The following is a 17,143-nucleotide window of genomic DNA, read 5'->3' on the forward strand; positions in this document are numbered from 1 at the left end:
AAATAAATATGAAATTTTTGTTTATCAAACTATAATGTTAAAAATTAAATTTTAATTAATAATTCTAATATTGTAAACAAAATATATATTTCTTCATATAATATTACTCTTCGTGAAACGGGCAACCACCTAATTGTCTTTTTTTTAAAAACGGGCTAGATAAAGGAATATTTTGGGTCACCTGTCTTTAAGAAGGCATGTTTGTCTTTTTAGACCGGAACCGCACTCGTTTCAAACGTGATCACCGATCGAACACAACATAATCTAAAACTGAACGCGTCCTCTTTGATGCAACGTCGCTCTCGTATGGGTTGTGCGTTTTGTCTGATTTTTATTGTTTGAAAATATGTAGTGGGATTCATTTAAGAGCAATTCTCTCAGTTAGCCACTTTTAATTTTTACCACAAAACAATTTTCAAAATATAAAATGACCAAAATAATTTCTTTATTTTAAATATTTTTAGTTTTTAATTTTTAATTTAAAAATTTTAGTTTTTAATTTTTATTTTTAGAAATTTGAAACCACATCTCCTAAACCCACCTTTTAACTCTAAACAATTAGCTTAAAGGGTATAAATGCATATTTTGTTATTTAATAAAAAAAATTGGTCATTTTTCCTCTTTAAATACTATTTTTGAGAAAATAAACTAAAAATGTCTAACTAAAAGACTTCCTCTTCATTAATTTGAATATCTTTTTCTTATTAAAACTTGAACCGATGTAAAAATATTTTAAAACAATCATACGAAGTCCTCATGCAGACCTACTTTACGAGTTGTTTTGAAGAAATAGTATTGACACTATTGAGGAGAAGACTTTACTATAAAGCAAAGAAGAAAGAACTGAAACGGATTTATGAGATAACATGAAGATCACAATTGATTTTTATATCAAAAAGAGAGAGGGGGGAAGTAAACAAAGCAAAGAATGAAACACTTTGACATTTACCATCTCACAAAATAAAACTTGTTGGTCCTTTAGTTTTGCTCTCTCTCATAAATAAAATTCCTATCTTATATACTCTTTAACATAAAGAAGAAGAAGAAGAAGAAGAAGAAGAAAAAGACCATCAAGAGAGGTAAAGTAAACAAACCATTAGACTCCCTCCTTGTACACTTTTTTTTTGGCTCAATCTTCTCCCCAAGTCCCAACAGATTATTATTCAAATATTCTTACCAGTTTCTTTAAGAGAGTTGAGTCTGCGAAGTCTCTGGTCAAGTTCTGCCAACACCGCCGGTTCCTGCTTCTTCCTCTGCTTTGATATTGTGTTGGTTGTCATAGAACCAATTTTCTCAAATGCCACCTGAAAAATAAAATAAGTCAAAGTGATTCTTATAGGATTATGGATCTTCAACATGTAATAAACTGGGATTAGTTATATGGATTACCGTCAATAATTCATCAGGGTCAAAGAGCTGGTGTGTGGTGGTCTGTATTATGTTGATCACGTCACCGACCTGGTGAGTCATCAGCAGCTCGTTTTCTTTCATCTGCAAATAAGCAAAGAGATCCTTGAAATGATACTTAATCTTCAAGAGGAAAAAGGTTATCAGAAGATGCTGATCAAAAGGAAGAGAGAAGTAAAGAACCTTGAATATTGCCAAAGCTGCATGGAAAAGAACCTTTGCTCCTTCATAGAAGAGTACATCCCAGACTCGTAGAGTTGTCTGCAAACAAAAACTCTCTCTGTACTTAATAAAAGAAGGCTTAGAAATCAAAGAACTCAAACAGTGTTTGTTTTTAAAAGAACCTCGGAAGGCAAGCTTTTGGAGAAGAGGCACAGAAACCACTCTGTGGCTACAAGGGAGACATCAAAGCCCATATCGTCAAGGTGAGTAGCTATTCTGTAAAAAACATAACGTGTACTCTTTGTCATGAGTTGGTTTCATGATCAAACATCAAGATAATCAGACAATTTGATCAAGAACCAAGAAGGGTTTACCGAGGACACTTTTGGGCGAGCAAATCTTTGAAAACCCTTTGTTCAACATGGCATCCAGACAAGTTGGTTGTGTAGCAGTCACGGACCAATACGTTTTCCAAAAGGACTGCTAGCATCCAGAAGGCATCTTCTTCCGTCTTCATCACAAGCAATAGTAACGCTGCAACGTAGTTTAGCCCCTACCACACAAAAAAAAAAGAAACAATCATTCATTAAGATTAAAGAACTCAACTGATGAATAGAGAGACAACTGAGATGAGAAAAGGATGAGTGCTTACTTGACAGTAGCCAACATCAGAGTCGCGAAAGGAATACCCAACAAGCACACGCCGTAGAGCAGCATGACCTTCTGGAGTGTCCAACCATGGATGGCCTGGGAACGTCCGTGGCAGATCCTGCAAAAGCGGAGACACAATGTCAAAGGCATGAGAAGATCCAAGAGGTTTGCACTATAAGATAATTGGAATCAACTTAACATATCATATATTCTCCAATGACGATCAATCTAAATCCTAAAATTATTGAAAATACTGTCTGAGAGACCAATGTCAAGATCAAGTGTGGGTGATGAAATCAACTATTCATAGAACATAACATCTGAAGTAGTCCTCTATGACCATCTAACACAGTAAGGCTTATACAGAGTTTCCAACACTAGGCTCTTAGCTAGTTTGTCTGAACACAAGAACGAACAACAGATCCAAACCAACATACCAAATCAATCCTAACACAAAGTTTCAACGAGAATTAAATTGCCTTGAGATAAAAAAAAAAACTCACATGATCAATCTGCCGCGTAGCAGGAGTGACCTTCCCATCAACAGCCTTACTCAAGTCACTATAATAACTCTCAGGCACGGTGGACTTCTTCTTGGCAGCACCAGAGAGAGAGAACCAAACCTTAGGCCTAAGCACAGGAGGGATCCCTTTCCTTATCAGCCTCTTCAAGGTGATGGCATTCGTCAGAGTCGAGATCTTGAGAGACGTCTTCTTCAAGGCGATACCGTCGCCGATCATGAGAATCTCGGGCTGGAGATACCAATTGGCACCCTTGCTGGCCTCCAGAGACCACCAGACCCGCCCCTGGTTCCTCACCTTCTCCCTCACCTCGTTGAGGACGTTCACGTCGTCCACGTTGCCTTCCACCGTGAACCCGTACAGGTCCTGGAACTTCACGACGATGTTGGCTCGTCGCGCGTGGATGCTGGGGCGGAGGATCGGGATCTGGGATTGGAGCTCCATCGTTAGGTCTCGCCTGTTCTGGATCCCAAACATCTTTTCCCCGATTTTTTAGGGTTTTTGTCTGAATTTCGTCGATTTTTCAGACCAGAAGCTTTTGATTGTGTCTTGTCTGAATTCGATTCGTCGATTTTTTTCAGACCAAAAGCTTTTGACGTGTCTTGTCTGAATTCGATTTCGTCGATTTTTTTTAGACCAAAGGCACGAGCTCTCTCTCTCTCTCTCAGACCAAAACTTTAAATGTTGTCACGTTCTGCAAACGCTATCGCCTTGAAGCTTTCTCTCTCTATCTCGATCTCGACCTAATCTTCTCCTCTACGCAGTCAAATTATTTTTTTGTAAACTAAAAAAATACAGAAAAGGAAAAGAAGAAGAACAATTTTTTTTGTTTTGATTTCTCTCTCTCTCTCTATCTCTCGTGAGGAGCAAATGAGACTAAAAATGGAAAGACAGGGGGGATTTAATCACAACCTTTAAATAAATAGGAAATTTTATTAGCTGAAAGGAAAATGGAAATCCAGAGGAGCGTTGAATTGAAATCACGCGTCTTACCCAACAGAGAAGAATGATTGATTGAGAGGAGGAGGAGGAAGATGGGGTTGAATCTGGAAGGTCGAATTTTTATTGGGATAAATTTATAATTCATAAAAGATATTTTGAAACGTTGGAGAATAGTAGTTAGTGACTTGGGTTTAACTTTTTGAATCATAGGTTATGAATTTATCCTTCTTTTCTGTAAAAGACAAATTTGGCCTTAAGTGTTACCTTGAGCTTCCCTACCTCTTAGAGCTGGGCGTTCGAGTACCTATTCGGATTTCGGTTCAGTCTATTCGGGTTTCGGGGTCAAAGATTTCAACCCCATTAGGATATTTCTAAATTTCGGTTCGGGTTCGGTTCGGATCTTTGCGGGTTCGGTTCGGGTTCGGATAACCCATTTAAAATGTTTTTAAATTTTCAAAATTCATTATATACTTTAAATTTTCAAAATCTATAATAAAGATAATATATTACATATAAATTTTCATAACATATATGTCAAAATACTTTAATTTAACATATAAATTGGTTTTCTTTGAATAAGAATCAATAGATATTTAATTATTTTTGGTGTTTTCAGTATACTTTAGCTATTTTAAACATTTACTTTTGACTATTTGCATATATTTTTCGAATATTTTGGAAAATTTAAAGGTATCTTATATATTTTTAATATTTTTAATATACATTATATATAAAAATAATGTATATATTTAAGTATATAAATTTATTTCGGATACATTCGGGTACCCAAAATACTTCGGTTTGGATCGGGTTCGGTTTCAGTTCTTTAAATACCAAAATTTTGAACTCATTCGAATGTTTAATCAATTCCGGTTCGGGTTCGGTGCTACTTTTTCGAATCGGGTTGGGTTCGGTTTTCGGATTCGGATTTTTTGCCCAGCCCTACTACCTCTATTTCTCTAGAGCCAATCTCTTATAGGTTTGGTAGAGCTCTTATGCTCTTATTTTGTAATTCTTTTTTTAATCAAAACCTAAAATCCCAAATCAAATCCTTCCCTCTCATCAAAACTAAACCCTAACCTCCATATAGATTAGTGAACCTTTGGGTAAAGATTTAAATTCTATATATTTTAAATTTGGAAAAAAAAATTTTAAAATCGTTTTTAATCACATTTTGATGATTTTCGTGAAATTTTGGAAAACCTTTTTTTGATTTTTGAAATATTTTTATCAAATTCTATAAATCAAATAAAAAATATTCACGCTTCCAATTTAATTTTATGATTTTTCATTTTCCATATAAAATTTGAAAAAACGAGCCTATTAAAAGTTAGACTATGAGATATAAAGGCATTAGAGCAATTGTTCCGTCTGGTCTTAGCTTATGTACCTTGTCCGAGTGAGGACATTTATAAATGAAGACAAGAAATATTGTTTAAAGCTAATAAACACAATAAATAATGTCCTTTTTATACGTTTGATTGATTTCATTTTACTTCAAACTAGGTGACCGGTCTTCACGGCAGATACTATTTAGAGTTACATGATCCACTCAAATATATGTCTTAGAGCTGATCAATCTCAGCAGTTCAAAGCCTTCATTCGAGTTATATTAACTTACATTATGCTTCGAATAGCATCAATACTGTTTTTTTTAACTGAATAGCATCAAGACTTGTGGAGCTAATGATTGTGTTCGAAGATTCAAATTTTAATTTAAAAAATCGTGCATGCGTTAGAACAACTTTAAAACGTAAGACGGCAAAAACGTGCTGAAGTGCCCCCCATATAGCCTGTGTATATTATATTGAATAAAATTACGGTTTTCATACGAGGACGCCACGTACCTTTGTTTACGATAAACTTTAATATATAACTGGATAATAATCTCTCATAGGAGGGTTAAGAATTAAGATATGGTATCCCATAATTGAAATTATTTAATCAGATTTGCTTAAAAGATACGTGAGTCCACGACTCCACTAGCCTTGGAAGATTTTGCATTTCAAAGTCTAACCATTGTTAATCCCTCTCAATTCGGTATGGCAATATAGATTATGTAGACAAGACGTTGTAGCCCAATGGTTAGGACGGGTCCCCGCCTGCACCCAGGTAGGGGGTTCGATCCACGCCGGAGGGAACTACCTTGCAACGCTCTTGTCACCCACACGGATATGGGCCATGCTTTCGGCCCATTTGAAAAACTGGGAGGGGCGTCTATCCGTGGGCATTCCTTCCCCTTGGGGATTAGTCTGGGCCTTCTGGGCCTGGGATACCCCCAGGTTAAACAAAAAAAAAAAATATATAGATTATGTATTCATTTTGTTAATCAAACCATTTTAATGAAACATATAGTCTTGCTATTACGTAAGTCCATCTCTAATTATTTATTCTATTTTTTATTTTAAAATAAAGTGATTCTATAATAGAATTGGAATTTGTTCCAGTGATATTATATTTAAGAGTAGAAAATAGAAAGATAAACAATAAAAACTTAATATATATTGGAGTGAGAAATAGAATATTATTGGAGTAATTTTACTTTAAACTCTATTTTAAAGTAAAAAATAAAATATGGTTGAAGATGCTCTAAGACCATCCCAATGGTTTACTCTTTTTTTAATTCTAAAATAGATTGATTTTATAATAGAATTGGAGTTTACTCCAATAATACTATATTTTATGTAGAAAATATAGTGATAAACATGAACAAAAGAAATAAATTACTCTATATTTGAAGCAAAAATATTTTTCGTTCTATTATAAAGTGAAAAATAGAATACTACTGAAATATTTTTTACTCTAAACTCTATTTTAAAGTAAAAATAGAGTGAGATTGGAGATGTTCTAAAAACCCTATATATTGGATACATCTACAAAATTTAGATATGATCTTTGCGGATATGCACAGAGTTATTATATGGACAATAGTTAACTCTTCCTCCAAAAAAAAAAACTTTCTCACTACGTCATTCGTTGAACTTTGCCAGTAGGATGCAAGACAACCTCACCATTACTAAAATTCAATAATGCCACTGTGACTGCGAAGAGGATAATATTCTAGTGATAATCGGTTTTATACACATAAAATGGGCTTTTATTAATAATTTGAGTCTTTAAGGCTTTATAAATGGCAGCTAGTCCACTTGGACTTATAATATGCCTCAGATAAACACCAACGCAATGTACATAGGAAGACTTTGGAAGATTTGTGCATTTTGATTTACTGAGAAGTGTTGAACAAGAAAGAAAATAGTACAATGAAAAATATCTATCTCCAGCTCGATCTATGATACAACTTGATATGTTGTGTCATTGTAATATGAAGGATTTATGGTATATATTGTTGTTAACGACTTCTTCGAATGTGCACTTTTCCTACTGGATCAGACGCAAGACTCTTGGGACTATAACAACTCTTTGGCCCATCTCATCAGCACATTAATCCGGTTTATTTCCTCTGGTTCTCTCGTACCAGAAATCAAATCACTGAACCACCCAAGATGTATATCTCACAAATAAAAACGATTATTTTTTTACTATATGAATATTTCAAAATGCTCATAAACTTTCTACAATATTTCATTTGAAATAATTTGATTGAGTTTTCAGTATTTAAAATACTTATCTAATAAATAATATATATATATATATATTTCTTTTATTTATAAGATATTATGGTTGACAAAGAAGTTGATATTAATAAAATATACATGTTGGTCAATAGTTTATTCAGTCAATTGATGTAAGTTGATGTGTTGTTCGTGCATCTTTGAAAGTGACCAATAATTACCAAAATACAATTTTGTTTGTTTGTTTTGAGTTCTCTTTTTTTTTGTTCAAGTTTGTTTTGAGTTCTTACGTTGAAATTTGCTAAAAGTATTGATATTTCTAATGAATAATTATTTTAATCATAAATTAATTAATATGATATACCTGAAATATATAGGTTTATATAAATATCAATCAAGTATAAAACATTATTTTAGATGATAAAAAATATTTAACGGTTTTCATGATAAAACTAATTTTTAGTCATATAAATTATATATATATATATATATCGACTTAGAAAAATATATATATTAATATCTGATTAGTTTCAAAATAATACTTTCTAAATTGTTTTGACTAAATAATTTTTTTAAGTTTTTTATATAATACAGAAAATTTTATTTTGATAAAAATGGTTATGCACTATGAGTTTGATATTTAAACTTTTAAATATTTTTACGTCATAATATTTTTGAACTGATAATGTTTATACAAATAAATATTTATAAGATAATTATGTCAATGCCACCACGGAAAAGATAAAAGGAATAAAAAATAAATTATAGAAAATAATTGTTTCATCTCGGATTTGGTAAGGAATAGTCTAATCTTCAATTCTTTAAATTGTTCCATCGGTCACTATTTCGCCCTTAGTTATATATTAATTACTAACTTATCTCCTGGAGTAAAAATATTTAATTTTCTCAACTAATTTCCATTATTGAACTAAACAACCACGAATATAATAATAACACTAGGTGATAACCCGCACCTTGTGCGGGGTGAAATACTTAAAATAATGATGTATTTGTAATTTAAAAACAATTATATTTTTGGAATTTTAATTTTTTCTCTACGAATAAGTATATATTTCAAATTTAATAAAGCATTAAACGAAATATGAAATTAATGGTTTTTGTTGTTTTTTATTTTAGTGAGTTGATGGTGGTTGTTGTTTAAAAATTGAGTTTGGTTTTTGTTTACTTCATCATAACTGATTTTACGTTTATAGAATCTAATATAATTTTATATTTAATTTTATTCAGCCTAATTTATAAATTCTTAAAATCTATGTTAAGCCCAAAACAAATATTGCCTGAACTAAATATTAAACACAATTTAGCTTATTTATATTACCACTATAAATATCAAATGATCTCTACAATAGGTACATAGCCATACTCTCTCCCTCGGTCACTTTTTCTCATCCACCAACTCTGATCCTTTCATGAATTTACGCCACTTGTTAATGTGTGAATAACTATGTTTCATTAAACTGTACATCATCCATATCCATTGGTACGAATTGTACGTATACCATGTTTCTAAAGTGAAGAAATCTCGCTCATAAAAAACGTAAATGTATTTAATATTATCCTGAATTTGAGACTATGTTATAATATTTTTGATCAAAAGTATGTGACATATTTTATAAACATTCATTGTAAAATAAATGTAAGATATAAACATTCAAAGTTGTTGAATCATTAAAAAAGCAAAATCTTGGAGCATCCTTATTTCAGAGTATTTATGCTTGATTTTATTGCCCATTACCATCCAAAAGCGTGGAGCGTCCTTGTTTCAGAAAATAATCAAACTGCGAAACCAAATTCTTTGACAGATATATGGATTTATCTTCCTGAAAAAAGTAACAAAAGCTTCATATAACTTATGCTCTAAGTGTTTAGCTTTATACAATTTACAGGCTAACAACAACTTACTTTTGCATATATACAGACAATTTCAATCGTCTCGCTCCACCAAAAGCGGGAGTAATGCTTCCAAAATCTTTTGACTTCCATTTTTATCTACTTCAATATAGACTTGCACGGTTTCAAGTCGGAGATAAAATTTAGAGAACTTATTTTCTTTGTTAGTTATCACAGTTTTGAAATTCGTTGGTTGTAATAACGTAGCAATAAGTTTAGTATTATATATATAGTCATAATACATAGGGTTTCAGCGCGGAAAATTTGGTTGAAGGAATATTGCATCGCCAAAAATCAGTGCTTATAAAGATCCCTAACTATTCGATTCCAATTTAAAATTTTGAAAAATATTTTATGCAAGGATCAGAAAATTTAGGAAACAATATTAAATATGATATTGACCAAAGACTTGCATAGATTGAATGATATATAAAAAAGTCTTTTTTTTTGGTTCACCCCCTAGGGTGAACCTTTAGGTTCACCAACTAATAGGAAGTTGTCATTTTAAATCTAATATCTTTTAATTAAGGAAACAAAATAACTTGCCAAATTATTTTATGCTTTTAAAATAAATAAAAAAGATGAAATAAATAAAAATAACAATAGTTCTAAAAAAAGATAATTTAAAAAAAAATATTTATTTATAAGATTTAGAGTTTACTGTTTAAGATTTATAGTTTAGAATTTATCCAAATGTTTATTATTTTCCAAGGGTTAGAATTTACCCAAGGATTTAGGGTTTACCCAAGGGTTTAAGGTTTAGGATTATAGTTTAGGGTTTAGTGTTTTGTTGACAACATGTTTAATATTTTTCTAAGGGTTTAGGGTTTACCCAAGGGTTTATGATTTAGGATTAGAGTTTAGGGTTTAGTATTAGAGTTTAGGGTTTAGTTGACAACATTATTTTTTTTAATTCGTTTTTATATACTATTTTTATTTATTTTTAAATTTTATTTTGAAAAGATAATATAATTTGACAAGTTATTTGTTTCCTTAATTAAAAGATACTAAATCTAAAATGACAATTTTCTATTGGTTGGTGAACCTAAAGGTTCACCTTAGGGAGTGAACCCAAGAATAACTCTATAAAAATAATTATTTGTCAATTATTTATGTTGATTTTTTAATTAAAAGTTTTGGAGCTTAAATTAAGGGATTCCATTACATTTAATATAATCTTTCTTTTCAAAGATCTATAAAATCAGCCAAAGTACTATAACTTTTAATTCAAAGTTTTACATTAAATGAATCGTCGTCACCTAAATATGTGCTTTCAAACCATATACCAGATACTATATGTTATTGTTTTACTTGTGATATGGTTTTCTTTTATTTAATTAAACAAAAAATTAAGCTACCTAGAATGTGCGTCTATATTATAATGGTTTGTTTGTTTGTAAAAAAAAAAGACAAACCATATGAAACAAAAGAAAGACAAACAATATGAAACTTGAAATAAAAATATGTTTTTGTATTGTTAAACATTAAATAAAAGAAATCTCACTTTTAATTACATTTCAATTTGTATTTATGATTCAACGTCTACAATCAATGTCCTAATACCATAAAATACGCTTGGATACATAATCAATGGATGATTATCATATAAATCATGTGGGTTGTTCAGCAATTAAATTGCTCCCTTTTTTTTGACACAAATTAAATCGCTCTTAATTCTGGTTGTTTTAGGAAAACACATAAAGCATATCAATTAATATAATTCACGGTTTGAGACTATTTTAAGAGATAATCACATTTGATTAAAAGAAATATGATTTAAAAATGCATAAAAAATTAAAACTACACGTATTTTTTTTACGTACATTGTGGTTTCGTTTAATTATTTATTTCGATCATATATCATATAATTGAATTAATAAGAATAAACAAATACTAATATAATTTCTTATGATGTGAATATAATATAAGTACAATTTGTTTTCATTTATAAAACAAATATAAGTTAAAAAGAAACATATGAAATAGAAAAATAAAACCATGCATAAAAATATAAGAAATGATCATGCTGATCAGCAAGTTCTTGAAAAGGATGTGAATAGTGCCGTGAATAGTATCATCAGTTGAAGCCTTCGTTCGCAATCATATAATGAGGAATTAAATAAAATATCACTTATCACATTGCGAAATTTAAAACATTAGTTAACAAAATATGTGAAAAATGTATTACCTCAGTCTGAGAGCGGCGATTTCTGGAACATTATTGGACTCATATAAACATGTGTATCATAAGACTTACCTAAACCCGATATTCTGATAGAAATTTCCTAATTTTTTCTTAATTCTATTTTGTAAATGGACTACGCATTGATAATAAATGATAGGTAAATATTGATTATGAAATCAAAATTTCTTACGTGAAACAATCACAATATTTGATAAAAACTACTAACCATAATCGTCTTATTGAAAATGTGCATAAATTAATATCATTAGGCAATTATTGTTGATTGCCTTGGTTACTAAAATCGTGTACATATATAAATTAATTCAAATGTTCAAACCACATATCATCAGGAAATTAATATTGATTGCCTTTGGTTACTAAAATCGTGTTTAACAAAATATATAAAAGTCGGTAAACATTAAAGTTTTATCAATCACAATATCATATGACCTTGATTGATATGTTTTTAATGCAAATACTAACACAAAGAACTTTAATAAGTGATTTGATTGAGATACGAATGAAATTAGAGCCTACATTAACTATGAATGTGTGAACCTATATAACATTTATATAGAGACGACATTACAGCAACTTTTTTTAAAAAATTAGACTCATACAAAACGAATGCATTCTAATTGTTATAACCATTAGAGATTTTAACACTTTCATAGTAAAAAGGAAAATATATATATTTTGAACTGATATAGAGACAGACATTATATTTACAGATCAAAAAGTTGGACTCATATAAATAAGAATGCAATATATTTTTTTAACACGTTCATTGTAATACATTTTTTTATACTTTCATAGTTTAAAGATCATAGAATTTTCAACCTAATCTTGATTTCGAGAAAACATTATAATCACAGATCAAAAAAGATGTATTCATACAAAAAGAATGCATTATCATTTCATCATTTTCATAGTAATGCATTATATTTTTTTGTTATTATTAAGAAAGTTTTTATAATATGAAATATGATATATATGTAAATATAAATGTATGAGGAAAATATAAATAGAACTATAAAAGTACATAACATTAGTGGTGGTCACATGTGTTATATAAAACTATATATGTATGCACGCATTATATATATATATATATCATTGCCATCACTAAAATATCGACAATCATATAGAATTGACTATCAACGTTTTTTTATTTGGTTAGAAAATCTCAATGAATCATATATTATAGTTAATGTTATAATGTGACGGGTGATGGCAAATCCTGTAATTATTCTAGCTAATAAAGGGTCTTTAGATTTAAGTGATGAGAGTGCATGTGGAGTTGCCAAGTGTAAATGGCATCCATGTAAATCACACATGAAGACAAGGTTATTTTTATTTAGTGCTCCTAAAATAATATATAAGGGATGAGAATCTTCTTGTAAGCGAATCTGTTAAGCAAACAAGAAGGTTGTACCCGACAAAGACATTCATCCTTCTCTGTTCCCGCCCTAACTAATCTCTCATCTTTCCTTCTCTCACAGGAATCATCTGTTTTAAAAAACTTGTGATGGGAACATGGAAGAAGAAAAACAGTAAGAACAAAGTTTGCTACATATCAATCCCATTCCCAGCTCAGATCATAAAGTCAGTTTCTTCATCGTCTCTTTCAAAGAGGAACACAACAACCAAGTTCTTCTCTCTGTTCCTACGAAACCCAAAGCTCTTTGCTTTCTGTCTCCTCTCACTTTCTGTTTTGGGAATTTTATCACGACTTAGTCATTGTCTTTCTCCTCAAGAAAGTCAACTCCAGAGCTCGGATTCAACCCGATCAAACACTACTCATGCCGACGATCGATCTTCAGATAGGATTACAAAACCATCAGTGGCTGTTGTGGGGAAGAATGAGACCTTTGGTGGTAAAGATCCAAAGCTGATCATCCCCTCTAGACATGTTTTGGACGATGAGTTCTGGAAACAGCCTGATGGGTTAGGATACAAGCCATGCCTTGATTTCAGCGCTGCGTACAGGAGAGAGAGTAGGAAGATTGTTAGAGAGAGGAGAAAGTATCTGATGGTGGTTGTCTCTGGTGGGATGAACCAGCAGAAGAATCAGATTGTGGATGCAGTTGTGATCGCCAGGATTCTTGGTGCTGTTCTTGTCGTCCCAGTATTGCAAGTCAATCTCATCTGGGGTGACGAGAGGTAAGAGGTTTTAACAACAACACAACAGCTTGATCATAAGAATGTTCTGAATGTTTATTTTTTTCTTCTTTTTTTTGTTTTGTTTGCAGTGAGTTTTCAGATATATTTGATTTAGAGAGATTCAAGAGTGTTTTAGCAAACGATGTGAAGATAGTTTCTTTGCTGCCGGCAAATAAAATAATGACTAGACCAACAGAAGATGGTGGTATGCCTTTCCACGCCTCTCCTCAATGGATCCGTTCACACTATCTAAAGCGAGTAAGTTATTCATTCATACATTATCATCATCCTTTTGAGTAAACTCTCTTCTATAGTCTTATCAGATTGTGTTTCATGCAGTTTAACAGGGATGGAGTTCTGCTTTTAAGGAGATTGGATTCAAGATTGTCTAAAGACTTACCCTCTGATCTCCAGAAGCTCCGTTGTAAGGTTTGTTTTTCTGACTCTGAAGCAAAAAAAAAAAACCGTTTGGTTTCTTTTTTTCTCCACCTTGGTTAACAAAATGTGTGTGTTTAGGTAGCATTTGAAGCACTGAAGTTTTCACCAAGTGTTATGGATATGGGGAAGAAGCTTGCAGAGAGGATGAGAAGCAAAGGTCCTTACATTGCACTTCATCTTCGGTTGGAGAAAGACGTGTGGGTGAGAACAGGTTGCCTTTCTGGTTTGAGCTCAAAGTATGATGAGATTGCAAGACTAGAAGGGATTAAGCGGCCTGAGCTCTTAACAGCCAAGTCTAGCATGACACCTAACGAGAGGAAACTCGCGGGTCTATGTCCATTAAATGCCAAGGAAGTAACAAGGTGAGTTAGTGAGCTACTGTGTTAAGAGAGAGACATTGGTTTTCAAACTCTACTTTTGTGTGTGTGTGTGTTTTAGGCTGCTTAGAGGACTTGGAGCACCGAGAGATGCGAGGATCTATTGGGCGGGAGGGGAACCTCTTGGTGGAAAGGAAGCTCTGAAACCGTTAACAAGTCAATTCCCACATCTTTACAACAAATACGATATTGCATTGCCACATGAACTCAAACCTTTCGCAAAACGAGCTTCGATCATGGCAGCGATCGACTATATAGTCTGCAAGGAGAGTGATGTGTTCATGGCATCTCACGGAGGGAACATGGGCCGCGCGATTCAGGTACACACTCTCTTTAAGGTTCTGATAGGTTTTAAAAGGTCAATGTTTGTGTTTGCACATACTTAAAGGCAAGGTGTTGAACTAATCTTGCAGGGTCATAGAGCTTATGAAGGACACAGAAAGCTTATCACACCGAACAAAAGGCAAATGCTCCCATACTTTTTGAACACATCAATGACTGAAACAGAGTTTGAGAAGATGATAAAGAAACTACACAGACAGTCTCTAGGACAACCAGAACTGAGGATTAGCAAAGCTGGAAGAGATGTTACAAAGTATCCTGTTCCTGAGTGTATGTGCAATAATCAAACCACTCCCACTATTTAAACCTTCTATTTTTTTTGGTTGCACATAAGATTGTAAGACAAATATGATTATTATCAATTTTCTAATGAGCGCTTTTTACTAATGAAACTAGAGAACCTACTTTTTCATTAACAAGATTATATTAGGCAAAAGGAATAAAGAAGCATCAAAATTCATAACCCAAGAGATTGAACTGATTTCACATAGAGGCAGAAACATAATGCTTATTGAACAGAAAAGCTCAAAGTCTTACAGAAAGAAAGAAACAAATCTTTCACCAGGAAACTTTGCAGGTCACAACCAAACTTAAAAAGCTTATTTTCCACAGTGTATCAAACTGCCAGCACCTAGGAAAAGCCCAAAAATTGCTGCGCTGCCGAGTGTTGTTTGCCCTATGTACCTTATCTTCATAAGCCCAGGCACCTGCAGCAAAAAAAAAAAAGATCATTAAGCAGTGATCCAATAAGAATCCACCACACGGTTAACTGATCGAGATTTTTCACAATTGAAAAGATGTAATCGGAAAGTAGAAATCCCTTTTACCCTGAATCTAATCGCCTCGTAAGTTCCATAGACAGCACCTGAGAAAACAGACACAAGGTTTTGTCAACAAACAAGTATAAATCTATCTATCGATGTATCGTAGAAAGATTATTTTCAATCATTCGATAAACTAATAAAAAAAAATAGGGATTTAGGGTTTTTCCGGAGTGGAAAAAAAAAAGGAAAATGATAGGGAGAGAGAGAGAGAGAGATTACCTACAGCACCGCCAACTGCGCCGCCGATGGCAACTCCGGCAGTGACTTTGGTCAAACAACTAGTTTCTCTCGCCATCTTTCGAACCCTTTGCCCTGGGGAGGTTTTGAGACAATTTACTTACTTTTTGCTTTGTGTTCTGTCGGAAAATGATTTTGCGGTTTGCCGTCTCGCCTCTTTTTAAGTTTTTTTTTTATTTTACTTGGACAGTAATGGATTTTGCCTTTCGGGACAAGGCCAACAGATTTACCGACTTCATTACAAAACCAATCTTATTAACCGTAAATCACCGAGTTCGGTTCATTTGATTTTCTTTCCGGTTTGGAAAAATAAAACAGTTAATTTTAGTTATGGTCCAATTATATTCAGATTTCAAATAGTTTGGATATTAATTTTGTTTACAGAATGTAACTAATTTTTTTAATTCATATAAATTTGGCTAGCTCGGTTATTAGTTCATTCATTGATTTAAATTTTCATTTTTTATATAAAGTTCAAAAATACGTTTATTTTTCTTTATATCTGGTATAACTAGATTGTATATATTGATTATGAAAAATAAAAAGAAGTGCAGTTTATTGATCGGTTCTTTCAAACCAAATCAAATAGTAACCAAATTGTTATCTTCAAGACGCTGGACTCATGTCACTCAACTGCATCATGGCGTTGGAAAGTATTCTTTATTTGGAAAATATGAAAATATTTTTGTTCTGTTGAGAGTTTTGTTCATGATGCTTATTGGAGTATTATCCGCAGGTATGCAGGGGATTGTTATGCGTTATTCTGTGATGGAAAGTGGGAATGTCATGTGTGAGTCCTGATGAACATATGCTAGTATAGGTTATGAGTGTGGGAAGATGTAAGTACATATTGTGCTAGTAGTATTGTTTACCCTGGTGTCACCAATATGGAAAAGTTGTAAATGAAACAGATCTTCTTGTCTAAAACTTTGATTAATCATAAAATTGTATTATATTTGGGTATAATCTATGGGTTTTTTATGTGTTCAATATAGTCAAAAACACCTAAGCTGGGCCATGAAATATAAGTGTCAAAGCTAGGGCTGGGCATTTTATCCGTTAAATTTGATTCGATTCGTTATCCGTTGCTATTCGATTCGAAAATTCCGAATATCCGTAAGCTTTCGAAGCAAAGCAAATACTAAAATTCAATATCCGTCAAAATCGAAGCAAATCACAAATATTAAAATTTTGGGAAGCGAATATCCGATCCGATCCGTCAATATATAAATACATGTATATTTTGATTATATTTAAAGTTTTAAATGTATAAAATTATATAATTATTATTCTAATATATTATTTGATAGATTCTATTCATATTATTACTTATATAAAAGTATTACATAAAAGGAAGAGAAAATATTTACGATAATTATAATTTTTTTTTAAGTTTTGTGTTATTATAATT

General features: G+C 32.1%; 2 protein-coding genes across 2 annotated transcripts; one reads left to right on the top strand and one right to left on the bottom strand.

Moving 5' to 3' along the window:
• Positions 1 to 926: 926 nt before the first annotated feature.
• LOC108856265 (uncharacterized) lies at positions 927 to 3,814 on the bottom strand. Its single transcript, XM_018630032.2, has 7 exons — positions 2,724 to 3,814; positions 2,222 to 2,338; positions 1,944 to 2,122; positions 1,752 to 1,845; positions 1,591 to 1,668; positions 1,390 to 1,491; positions 927 to 1,304 (listed from the first exon to the last, which is right to left on the bottom strand). The coding sequence occupies exons 1-7, from the start codon at positions 3,216 to 3,218 to the stop codon at positions 1,164 to 1,166; spliced, it is 1,206 nt and encodes a 401-aa protein (XP_018485534.1). The 5' UTR covers positions 3,219 to 3,814; the 3' UTR covers positions 927 to 1,163.
• Positions 3,815 to 12,778: 8,964 nt separating this feature from the next.
• Positions 12,779 to 15,207, top strand: LOC108860403 (O-fucosyltransferase 24). Its single transcript, XM_018634287.2, has 6 exons — positions 12,779 to 13,514; positions 13,604 to 13,772; positions 13,854 to 13,943; positions 14,031 to 14,314; positions 14,391 to 14,649; positions 14,743 to 15,207. The coding sequence occupies exons 1-6, from the start codon at positions 12,880 to 12,882 to the stop codon at positions 14,974 to 14,976; spliced, it is 1,671 nt and encodes a 556-aa protein (XP_018489789.2). The 5' UTR covers positions 12,779 to 12,879; the 3' UTR covers positions 14,977 to 15,207.
• The last annotated feature ends 1,936 nt before the right edge of the window (positions 15,208 to 17,143 follow it).

Source organism: Raphanus sativus, chromosome 5 (genome assembly GCF_000801105.2).
Source record: "Raphanus sativus cultivar WK10039 chromosome 5, ASM80110v3, whole genome shotgun sequence".
In the NCBI taxonomy this organism is placed as follows: Eukaryota; Viridiplantae; Streptophyta; class Magnoliopsida; order Brassicales; family Brassicaceae; genus Raphanus; species Raphanus sativus.